Source organism: Rattus norvegicus, chromosome X (genome assembly GCF_036323735.1).
Source record: "Rattus norvegicus strain BN/NHsdMcwi chromosome X, GRCr8, whole genome shotgun sequence".
Lineage (NCBI taxonomy): Eukaryota > Metazoa > Chordata > Mammalia > Rodentia > Muridae > Rattus > Rattus norvegicus.
The window spans coordinates 16270843-16282866 of record NC_086039.1 but is presented as its reverse complement, the minus strand read 5'-3'; the positions used below and the strand labels follow the sequence as shown (position 1 = coordinate 16282866).

Genomic DNA, 12024 nt, shown 5'->3' with positions numbered 1-12024 from the left:
TGTCATAAACTTAACTGTGGATGCTTATAACCTAGGGCTCTTGGTATATACTCTGACTTTTTATTCAATTAAGTCTGAGGCGATGCTTTCGGTGATACATTTTCTGTTTTTTTGACTTTCCTTTTAATCGCACTCCCAGGTGCTGCTGAGGCTGAACCAAAGCAAACATTTTGAGGACACAGGGGACTGGAAGTCATCACCTCTGCTGCCAGGTGTATGCTAATGGCCAGCCTCAGCATTCCGGATCTGTGCCCTGCAAGTCCCAGGCCTTCTGCAGGGAGGGGAGGAGCCGAGGGCGGAGCGGGAGGAGTGGCGCGGGCCCCGCGTGGGTCCTGCCTGAAGAGATCACCTCGGCCCCTTGGAGAGCCATAGAGCTGCGGCGGCGCAGGAGGGGGCGGTTTGGCGAGGGCGCGGCCTCTGGGAGGGGGACGTGCGACACGCATTCCCAGAGCTGCCTGGGACCACTCCGGAGCCTCGCAGCAGCTCGTTGTCCCACTTGGCCACTGGCTCCGCGATCCCTCCTTTTGCCAGCCTCGTCTTGTCACCTCCCGTCTCACCCTCCTCGCTCCATCCCCCGCCACCTCATCCACAGCCATCTGAGCGAGCGCGCCTCTGAGAGCAGGAGGTACTGGTCCTGGCTGCAGGGCGCGCCCTCCAAAGGTCCCCAGCTCGACATTGGGGTCCCGCGGGCGACAGCATGGACACCAAGCGCTGCTTCGCCAACCGCTTCGATGACTACCAGGGCAGCCTGCTGGCGGGCCAGTGCGAGGAGGCAGTGGCGCCCTTGGTCACCTCCACCATCGAACGCATCCTTCAGGAGCTGCCCCCGCTGGGTGGCGGCGCTGAGGCTCGGGGAGCGACGGCCGCGGGCAGCAGCTGCCAGGGGGGTCTGTACAGCGGTGTGGCTGGGGTGGCCTACATGCTCTACCACGTCTCGCAGAGCCCGCTTTTCGCCGCCGCCCGGGAGCGCTACCTGCGCTCCGCCAAGCGCCTCATCGACGCGTGCTCACGCGCCGAGGAGTGGGGCGAGACGGACGCGGACACCCGCGCCGCCTTTCTGCTCGGGGGCGCGGGCGTGTACGCGGTGGCCACACTTGTCTACCACGCCCTGGGCCGCTCCGACTATGTGCAGCCCCTCAGCAAGTTCCGGGCTCTGTGCGCCGTCTGCGCTCCTGTCTCCTTCCTGGAGTGCGGCTCCGACGAGCTGTTCGTGGGCCGCGCTGGCTACCTGTGCGCTGCGCTCGTGCTCAAGCAGAAGCTTGCCCAGGAGGTAAGACGCAGCCCTGGCCGCCGGAGGGCGCTCGCCCCTTGCCCGCGCCCGCGGGGTCCTGCTTTCCTGGACTCCTGGAAGCTCTCAGCACTACCCCTGCTCCTGCACCCTTGGCTCTTTGTTGCTTCTTTGTCTGGGCACTGTGCTTGTTCCCATGTTCTTTCTCTCTCCCTCCCTCTCTCTCTGTGTCTCTGCCCCCCCCCCCGTGTCTGTCTGTCTCTCTATCTCTGTCTGTCTCAGTCTCTTTGTCTCTCAGTCTCACTTCCTCCCTCTTCTCTTTCTCTGCGTGTCTCTGTCTCTCATCTCTGTGTGTCTCTGTCTCTTTGTCTCTGTTGCTCCCTCCTCTCCTCCCTCCTCTTTCCCTCCCTCCCTCTTTTGTTGGATTACCTGGCCTTGTGCCTTACTCCTGTTTTTTCTTTTTTCTTTTTTTGCAGTGAAGTTTGTGGCATCATTCCAGATCCCTCTTTGTTCCATAGTTTTTAGGGGTTGACCTTGTGGCTCTTAAAATTGAGTGTTTAAAAAGGGGGGGGGGGGCGAATGAAGGAGTTATTTTCTTTCCATTGAGCTGTGTTAGCAAGAATGCCCTTGAATGTTAGAGACTTAAAAAGTAATGAAACTTTTAGGAAGTGATGGGCAGGAAAGTTGCTTTTGGACTCCTGTGCCTGTAACCAATAGTAAGCTGGCCAGCTGTAGGTCTGATGTGTATACTGTAATATTTACTATTAAATTCACTGTGTGACTCATAATACATGCGTTTCTGATGCGAGTATGGTCTTTTAAAATAACTAAGTGTAGACAGAAATATTCTCAGCTTGATCATGTGTGTTTTTTAAATCCGACTCAAATTCAGTACTTAAGATGACCCTATGGTTGTCACAGCATTTGTGACCAGGCAGCTCTGGATGGATAGCTTTTTCAGGGGCTCCTTGAAGGTAGTTCAGTCTGTCAGTCAGCCAGTCTGTCTGTCTGTCTCTCTCTCTGTCTCTTTCTCTCTGTCTCTCTGTCTCTGTCTCTCTGTCTCTCTCTCTCTCTCTCTCTCTCACACACACACACACACACACACGCACACAGGCACACACGCAAACACGCACATACACACGCACAAGCACAACGTTTTATTTCTGAATTTCCTTTGAATATACGATGTTGATATTAGAAAAAAAATGTGCCGATTCCCGTGGCGTTGAGGGAATTTAAAAGAAATAAAACTACGAAGCATCATAGTATCTAGAAATGAGAGAGGCACTTTCATTCATAATCTACTGGAACAATGTAGGGAGGAAGTGACACATTTAACTTGGCTTGATATGGTGACAAAGACATTTGAAGGGAAAAATAAAGGCATACAAAGTACCTGAAATGCTTAGATAAACTTGATTTTTTTAAAAAAAAATTTACGGCAGGTGAAGTTGATTCAAGTTAAGAAAAAAAATTGCTAAAGGATGCATTAAGCTAGCAAAGCAGCAAAGGGCCATGTGACAAAGTTGTCTTAAAATAGTTTGCTCTGCTTCTGAGTCATTGGTTATCTGCTAGCTGTTTCCCTAGGGCCCTTCCCATATACAACCATTTAGAAGGCCACCAAGAGATTTACATATCATTTGCATTATATTTGCAACGGCTTCCCAAACCTTGTAGTCAGACGGAAGTCAATTAAAAAACAACACAACAACAACAACAAAAAACAAAACAAAACAAAAAATCCCACATTTTTCTCTCAGTGGCTTTCCTTAAGTCAGTTTCTTCTTTTGCCTTTGAGTCTTTTCTCCGCAATAGAGTGGTCCAAAAGACCAGTTAGACTCTGCAGAGAATCTGGTGGTCCAAAACCAGTCCCGATGTAGCCTGGCACCACAAAAACATTTAAGACCTTATTACTGCCCTCCTGGCAAACTCTTATCTTTTTGTACTAATCAAATTGAGGTTGTCTGGCTGTTCCCAGGAGATGGAGCAAGAGAACATGCTCCTAAGATTTTAAAAGAACAGTTTTTAATTTGTTAGATGCCTTACTACTAGTGCTGGCCTCAGTTTCAACAATCCAAGAAATTTGGGCTTTGAATGTATAGGGCAGGGATTGGCACATCTTCCTTCCCTAACTCCTTGCCAGCACATAGCTTTTCTCTCGGTAGATGATCCATGAACCTTGATTAAATCGAATTTCTAACTCGGGTGTCATTTTTCTATAAATAATCTGTCATTGTGTCTCAGCATCTTTTTTATTTCATTCAATGTCATTTTCCTTCACCTTCCTCTGTCATCTCCCATAGTTATCACCCTAGTTTAGATCCTTCTCACATTATTTGACACATCTGTGCCATGTAATAAGTAATGGAATGAGTGAATCACTCTGAGCTAGGGCGTTTTTTTTTTCTCCACTAAGCCATTTATCCACCTTTTTAAACTAGCTTCTTAAAGACACTTTTCATTACGACATTTTCCTGCTCAGCATCCTTCAGTGGCTCCCCATTGCCTTCTCTCCAGTGGCTTCCCATCTCAGACTTAAAACCGTGACACTTAAAATGTCCGAGAAAGCCTCACATGATCAGGCCCACTCTGATTCTTCCTCTGTGTTCAGGAGCTATACGTACGGCCTTCTGTTGTTTTAGACACTCTCTTGTCTCGGGGTTTTTGTACTCTCTGTTCTTCCTGCCTGGAACACTTCCTCCAGATATTTTTATAGCTAGCTCCATGACCTTGGCTAGGTCTTTACCTCCTTACGGAGGCATTTCCTGCCAACCCTATTTAGAATTGCCCTCCTTCCTTCTTTATTTTACTCAGTATGTTTATTTATATCTTCACTAATTAGACTATAAATTCCATAGCATGGGCATATTTTTGTCTTGCTGGCACAACAATATTAACACAGTGCCCAACACATGTATACCTAACTTTTCTTCTCTATTGTTGCAAATTTTGTCTGTGAACTACATGGCTTGCATTGGCAACTAACCTTTCAAGTTTATCAATATTTCCCCTTATGCGAGTGTTCCTGGCGCTGTGTTTAAAGAAGCATTTCCTACTTCTGGAGTCACAGTAAATATCTGTCGAATGACTGAATTGGATAAATTATAGGTTCTTACACATTTTCCTTCAAATCCAACTGACCCGTGAGATTAGGACTTTTGAAAAATTAATTTGCATGTGAGCCACCTGAAGATCTCGTCAGGAAATTCTCATAATTATTATGATTATATAGTGAAATATGGGCAAATTTCCGATTCGGCCTTGGGATACCGTCTGATAGCTGGCACATCTGACAAGCCCCCAGGTGTATTCATGTGGTTGACTCGAAGATCACAATTTCGATTATAATATGATTCGGTTTGGTTCTGAATTTCTCACCGGCCACGTCTGTTTACTCATGCTGCAGCACTTCATTGTCTGGAGCTCGATGTGTTCATTCATGGGACTGCAATTTAGAATGTTCATTACAATATAACACTGCACACTTACTATAAAGTCCCACAGAGGAATCCGGCTCAGCAGGTGGAAACAAATAGTTGTGTTCTTCCTCAAAATTGGTAGAAATAATTTAGTCTTTGAAATATGTCTTGTGACTGATGCATTTCTCACTCTCTGTTGGCTACTAGAAAGCATAAGGCCCCAGTTCTGGATCGCATGCCCGGGAATACAGTGCTTCACATATTTTCATACATCGGCACTTACCTCGAGGTGAATTTAATTGGTTCCATCTGTAGATTACTCTTCCACCTTTCGTTTCCATTTGTGTTGACTTAATTGAGAAACGATTAAAATTTGTCATATGAAATGAACATAGACATCTACATGACATGTTCCAATGAATCCAGCCCTCCAAGAAACACTAAAGGAAAGTGACTTCGAAGTGTATAAGGCATATAGCCTTACACAGTGGGTCACTGAAGCCCCAAGAAACCATGCCATAAATACTTGCAGTCAGCCTGTTTGCCTTCTACTGAATGGTGGAGAATAAGGAGGGGATGGTAGAGGGGTTAAGGGAGATCTAGGATGCCAATCAAAATAACTTTGTCACTTGATGATCCTGGACGACACATAATTTCAAATGTATGAGCCTTGTCTTCCACATTTACGATTGGATTAATAAGAAATCTTAAAAGATCAAATTCTCCCAGCCTTACAAAACAATTCTTCATTGAACTTTTCTGCATTTTATTCATTCATCCAATGAGTCTCAGGTTTTTCTGTCATTATACCAAGCACCGTGGTAGATTCTGGGATTTCAGAGTGAACAAAAACAACAAACTGATTTGATTGTTAGAAATGATCTGAAGGAAGTAGCTAGGCACAAAGGGGAAGGAGTGGTCAAGCTGGAGATGGCAGAACTGCTCTTTGGGAATGGATGGGAGGAAGGCTCCTTTGGGAAGGCATATTAGGCCTCAAAACTGGAGCATGAAAATCAAGCAGCTATCCTAAGAGCAACCATTCTGGCAGAAGGACCAATCAGGACCAAACCATCCCTCCAGGTTTCGAGGTCTCAAAGAAACAAGAGCAGGAGATGAGGAAGCTCAAAGGCTTGGAGACTCCCAACTGGAAGGGAACTAAAATCAGATTCCCTTGGGGCCAAATAAGCCAAAGTTAGGAGCGTGCGTTTGTTTTGTGCTTAAACAAGGGAGTACATTGTTCTTATTTACCTTTTGAAAAAAATCACTGAGTTTTTCTGTGTTGATTAGATTGTCAATATTAAGACTGGTAAGGGGATAGGTTTGTAGGCCTGGTAGAAGTATGTGTGTTAGCATGTGAGAAGCCCTGAATTTGCTCTGTAGTGTTAGTGTGTGCACATGTACTTGCACGCATGTGTGTACACTCCCCCACCCCAGACACAGAGACGCACCCCTGCAAGAGGTATTTTTGTGACTCTTTTAAAACCCTTTTTGCAACAAGAACCCCATGTCAGTCTGGTGAGCTTTCAAGACTTTCCGGGATAACATTTACAAATTAAAGCTCAGAACTACAAAAACCCCCAAGGAAACAAACAAAGAAAAGAAGTCAAACCAAAGTCAAAAGCATTGTATTTAATTCAAAGATGAAAACGCTAACAAAATGTAATGAACGCATTAGGGTTTTTACAGTGAATCTTATGATTATGGTATTGTTGAAACAGGAGTCAGTGATATCTTCAAGAACTTCAGGATACTACACACGTACCTGTGACTTCTTTGGGTGAAAGTTACAAGTATTACTGGTGGTTGTAGTCTGCGTTTTTAAACATATATTTTTTTGAGACAGAGTCTATATAGGCGTAGATGGCCTAGAACTTGTTATGTATATGAAGCTGGCTTTGACTTCCATAGATATGTCTGCCTCCGTCTTAAGTGCTGAGGTAAAAGATGTGTACCCTGATACTGGGACCAACATTTGGGTTTGGGTTTTGTTTTGCTGTTTTGGTGGTTCCTTTGAGACTGAGCCTTGCTGGCTTTTAACTCACTGTGTAGCCTAGGCTGGCTTGACACTCATAGCCCTTTTCCTGCCTCAGCCTCCCAAGTTCTGGCGATTATAGGCATAAGCCATCATATCCAGCTTAGATTCGTAGGAAAAGCAAATGGTCAGTGAACTAGTGAACAGATGCGATTTTATTTTCCCAGCCAAAGGTACTGTTTAGGAAGCTGCTGTGATAGACTAGACAAAGTGCTTGGCACATAGTGGCTGTTTAAAAAGAGTAATGCTAGCCCTCTCTGCTCCTACTAACAGATAATCCAGCGTAATTCTGAATATCCAGGAGAAAAATCATATTGCCTACAAGATTTGATCTTTCTGCTGTGATTTAAAAATTGCAAAGATCTCGGATGTATCCTCAGCATATTCATAAAGCAACTTCTAGTGAACAGCTAGGATATGCTGAAAAGGCAGAAGCATGAGGATCACGAATTCCAGGCCAGACTGGGCCTTTGAAATCTCCAAGCCTGCCTCCAGTAACAAACCTCCTCTATCAAGGCCATACCCCTAATCCTTCATAAACAGTTCTACTAACTGGGGACCAATAATTCAAACATATGAGCCTATGGTTGTCATCCCCATGCACACTACCACATCTGGATGGTTTTTATCTGAGAATAACAGAATGACCAAGAAATTATGATTGAAGCCATATGTGCTGGTACACAGCCACAGTCCTACCAACCACAGCTAAGGCAGGAGACCCACTTGATCCCAAAAATTGGAGGCCAGCTTTTGTAGCACAGTGAGACTCCTACCTTAAAAAGGAGGGAAAAAATCATATATTTACAAGAAACACTAAATTGACTAATCAGGTTGTATTCAAATATTTATATTATTGTACATAGTAAAAGTAGCTATTAATGGAAAATATGGTTGGACTGAGGAGAGCATTCATGAACTCCTTAAAGAAGAAGTACAGATCCTAAACCATTCCAGGTTGTTTAGGCAACCGAAGAGACTTAAGAGAACCCACACCCTTCCTAGATATTTGCACCTTTATAGTCAAGATGGGCTATGCCCATTCTAAGCATCGTGCTCTTTAATAACTTAAGTAGAGGCTTGGGTGGGGGTGTCTGTGGGTTTCCCAGCATCTCTTTTTTTAAATCATGGAGAATGTTCTATACAGAAGACTTTCCTTTCTGACTCATTGCCCATCACTTGGTCCCCAGCCAGTTCTAGATTTAGGGAAGATAGAGAGGGCTAATTGTCTTTCAGGTCTAACCTTTAAAATTGGACAGAGTTTCTGACAAGGAAGGAGAGGGAATGAAATGGCTTTTGGCAGGTTACCAAATGGTCTGCCCTTTGGCTTCCCTTGGCATTATCTGGCTGTGACTACTCACCTTTACCCACTTATATTTCCTGTTGTTGGTGTTCCCCTTCCCTTTCCAGGTCACCTCTATGTGCCATGGCTAATGTAGAGTGTTTTAATTTTGCTGTTGGCTAGCTATTAATCAAACATAAGCTGTGATATTAACTTAATTAAAATGTGTACTATAAATATTGGGAATGTATTTTATAGCAAAAACTATTCACATCCCTCCCTCCCTTCCTTCCTTTCTTTCTTTCTTTTTTCTCTCTTCTTCAGGTTACATGTAAAGCTTTATTATTATTACTTTTTAATTGGAAACAGATTCTAGCCTCATACAATCCATCTCAATCACTTTCCCTTCCCTCCACTCCTCCCACTTCTCCTCTTCCTCAGATCCACTCCCCATCCATTTCCCTTCAGAAAAGAGAAGACCTCTCCAGGAGACAACAACCAAACAGGACAAAGCACAATGCAATAAGACAAGCCAAAAAGTCTCATCTTGAGACCAGGAACCAGAGGTCCAGGGACCTAGTACCAAACACGACTCACAAAAAGAAAAAAAGAAAGAAAAAAACTCAGTGAAATAATTCTTAATTCTATTCTGCTGTACTCATAGATTGCTGCCTTGTCCACTTATCATTAGAGAGCCTTCCTTGTTAGCAGATGGGAGCAGGCCAGAGACCCACAGCATTGAAGATCTTCATCAGACACCTATTTTCTTAATAATTATTATTGTTACATTAATAAGACAAGCTCAATGAGATAATATAAAATGAGCTTTCTGAGAACCAGTAATTGTTAAAAATTTCTCTTTTTTACTAAAGTATATTTCATAAATGTGTTTTATTCACTTGCACAGATAATACTTTTAAGATCCGCTTTATTTCCAATTGTGTGTGTATGTGTGTGTATATGTGTGTGTGGGGTGTGTGTGTATGTGTGAGTGGGGTGTGTGTGTATGTGTGTGTATGTGTGTGTATGTGTGTGTGTTTGTGTGTGTTTGTGTGTGTTTGTGTGTGTATGTGTGTGTGTTTGTGTTTGTGTGTGTATGTGTGTGTACATGTGCGTGTGTGTGTGTGGTGTGTGTGTGTATCTGTGTGTGTATGTGTGTATGTGCGTGTGTGTTTGTGTGTGTGTGTGTGATGTGTGTGTATGCCATAGGTGTCATAGGAGGACATAGCAGTTAGATACCCCTTGAGCTGGAGTTACCGGAAGTTGGGAACTGAAATGTGGATGGTGGGAATGGAAGTCAGGCCCCCTGCAAAGGCAGTATATACTTTCAGGCATCTCCTCATTCCACAATGATCATATTATATATGTCCTCTGTAACTTGTTTCTTTTGTATAATATACTTTCTACATATTTGTTAATCTATACAAAACTCTCTATTTTTTGGTTCTATTTATCTGTTTGTTTTGCTTCCATTTGGCTGTAACATAACTTAACCTTATTGATGGACAGTTAAATTTCCTAGTTTCTCTTTTCCTTTTTTCTTCCATCACAAATGATGCTAAAAAGAACACACACATATGTAAAGACATATATAAAATACATACCTACTTTTGCAAGTGTGCATGCAGGGAACACTTTTTAAGTTTGAGTCAAAGTTTACATGAGTTTTTTTGTTTGCTATAGATGATCAGATTGTTTTTCAAAACTGTGACAGCAAGGAAGGCTGAGGCAGGAGGATTACTTCAAGTTGAAAGCTAGCCTGGGTTAGTGAGTTCTAAACCAACTAGAGCTTTATGGAGCTTTAAGAGACTGTACAAAGCAAGCAACAAGAAAGCCATAGCGTCATTTTTCATTCTCACCACTGGTATCTGGAGACATTTCTGTTCTCACATTCTTTCCAGTAGATGACTTAATCGAATCCGATGGGCATCTAACTAATGAGGATAAAGTGAGGATGGGCATGTCTGTGGTAGAAAATGAGTTCTGTGAGTGTTATTTATTTATTGCAGAAAATGTGTCCTATTATTGTTACTGCTTAACCAAACAACACACAGGCGAAGGATATGAGGAATCAACATTTTATTAAAAGCGGATGTGTGTTGCACACTCCCTGTGTGACAGCAGTATTGGGGAAGCTGTATTATTATAAGTCAGGCCCAGGTACTAACTGCTTGATTATAGACCTGCCAAAAAAGTGGGATGAGCCTATGGGTTACAGTTTGATCATGTGTCACTTACAATTGAGTCCCCTCTGAAGGGTAAAAGGCATAAAAGAAACTAAAGTGCATAATCACTTATTTCCATACACTGATGTAAGCCATTTGAAGATATTGTGTTTCTATTCCTTGTGTAGTAAATTATAACTTTATCTACTTTAATTTTTTGCCTCTATTTCTAAATATTTATATGTATTGGGTACTATGTAATATTTCAGTACATTGTGAGGTGAGCACATGGGGGTAATTAACACGTCTATACCCCAGTCACTCATGTTTCATTGGGAGCGCATTTTAAATCCATTTTAAGCAACTTTGAAATGTCAAATACATTAGTATCAATACTGTATATTTGCTGTATTATATTACCAAGCTTCTTCTTCTTCTGAGTAAACTTATTTTCCTTTTTTCCCTCTGGTAACCACTAGTGACCATATTCTATATATCTATGAGCTTTGACTTTCTTGGAATATGTGAGTGAGTGAGTGTGTGTGTGTGTGTGTGTGTGTGTGTGTGCGCGCGCGTGCACGCGCGCGCGCACATGCGCACATGCGCACATGCGCACATGCGCACATGCGCACATGCGCACATGCGCACATGCGCACATGCGCACATGCGCACATGCTCATGTTGTACTATGAACAGTCTAACAACATGGACGCCATTACTATTTTCCTAATACCCAGTGAGGAAAGTGAGGCCAAGGGAGAGTGAAGAACGCACAGTTGGGCAGTGGTAGGAATGAAACTTGAGGCTCCACTATTGGTGGTTGAGTTGGTGTTTCTTCCACTTTAGCATGCGCACAAGCGGAGACTGTTGTTCAAAGTCAGGTTCGGGATTGATGGGTTTATTGTGAGGCCTATCTCTGTCTTTTGAGAAAGTCTAGTGTAATGCTGCCACTGTTGCTCTGTTGAGCAGTTGTGGACACAGAATCCCCGTTTCATAGCATTTCCTATCAAGTTTTGCCGACTTTCCCCCACTGTTGTGGTTTTCATCCTTTGTCCTTTATTTAAGAATCACCCTTAAGGCACACAAATTTGAAAGGAAGAAGTCAAAATATCACTATTTGTAGATGATGTGATAGTATACTTAAGTAACCCACAAAAATTCCAGCAGAGAACCACTTAACCGGATAAACAACTTCAGTAAAGTGGCTGGGCATAAAATTAACTCAAATCAGTAGCCTTCCTCTACTCAAAGGATAAACAGGCTGAGAAAGAAATTAGGGAAATGAGACCCTTCATAATAGTCACAAATAATATAAAATACCTCATGTGACTCTAACCAAGCAAGATGAACAATAGATGCTGGCGAGGATGTGGAGAAAGAAGAGCACTCCTCCATTGTTGGTGGGATTGCAGACTGGTACAACCATTCTGGAAATCAGTCTGGAGGTTCCTCAGAAAATTGGACATTGAACTACCTGAGGACACAGCTATACCTCTCTTGGGCATATACTCAAAAGATGCTCCAACATATAACAAAGACACGTGCTCCACTATGTTCATAGCAGCCTTATTTTTTTTATTAACTTGAGTATTTCTTATTTACATTTCGAGTGTTATTCCCTTTCCCGGTTTCCGGGCAAACATCCTCCTAAGCCCTCCCCCTCCCCTTCTTTATGGGTGTTCCCCTTCCCATCCTCCCCCCATTGCCGCCCTCCCCCCAACAATCACGTTCACTGGGGGTTCAGTCTTAGCAGGACCAAGGGCTTCCCCTTCCACTGGTGATCTTACTAGAATATTCATTGCTACCTATGAGGTCAGAGTCCAGGGTCAGTCCATGTATAGTATTTAGGTAGTGGCTTAGTCCCTGGAAGCTCTGGTTGCTTGGCATTGTTGTACATA

General features: G+C 43.4%; 1 protein-coding gene across 1 annotated transcript in view; it reads left to right on the top strand.

Annotated features, from left to right (window-relative positions):
- Nucleotides 1-441: 441 nt before the first annotated feature.
- The window catches only part of Lancl3 (LanC like family member 3), a 131435-nt gene continuing 119852 nt past the window's right edge, over nucleotides 442-12024 (top strand). The window contains exon 1 of the mRNA NM_001191728.2: nucleotides 442-1270. Within this exon, the coding sequence (NP_001178657.1) occupies nucleotides 698-1270 (573 nt within the window). The 5' untranslated portion in view covers nucleotides 442-697. The remainder of the gene's footprint in view (nucleotides 1271-12024) is intronic.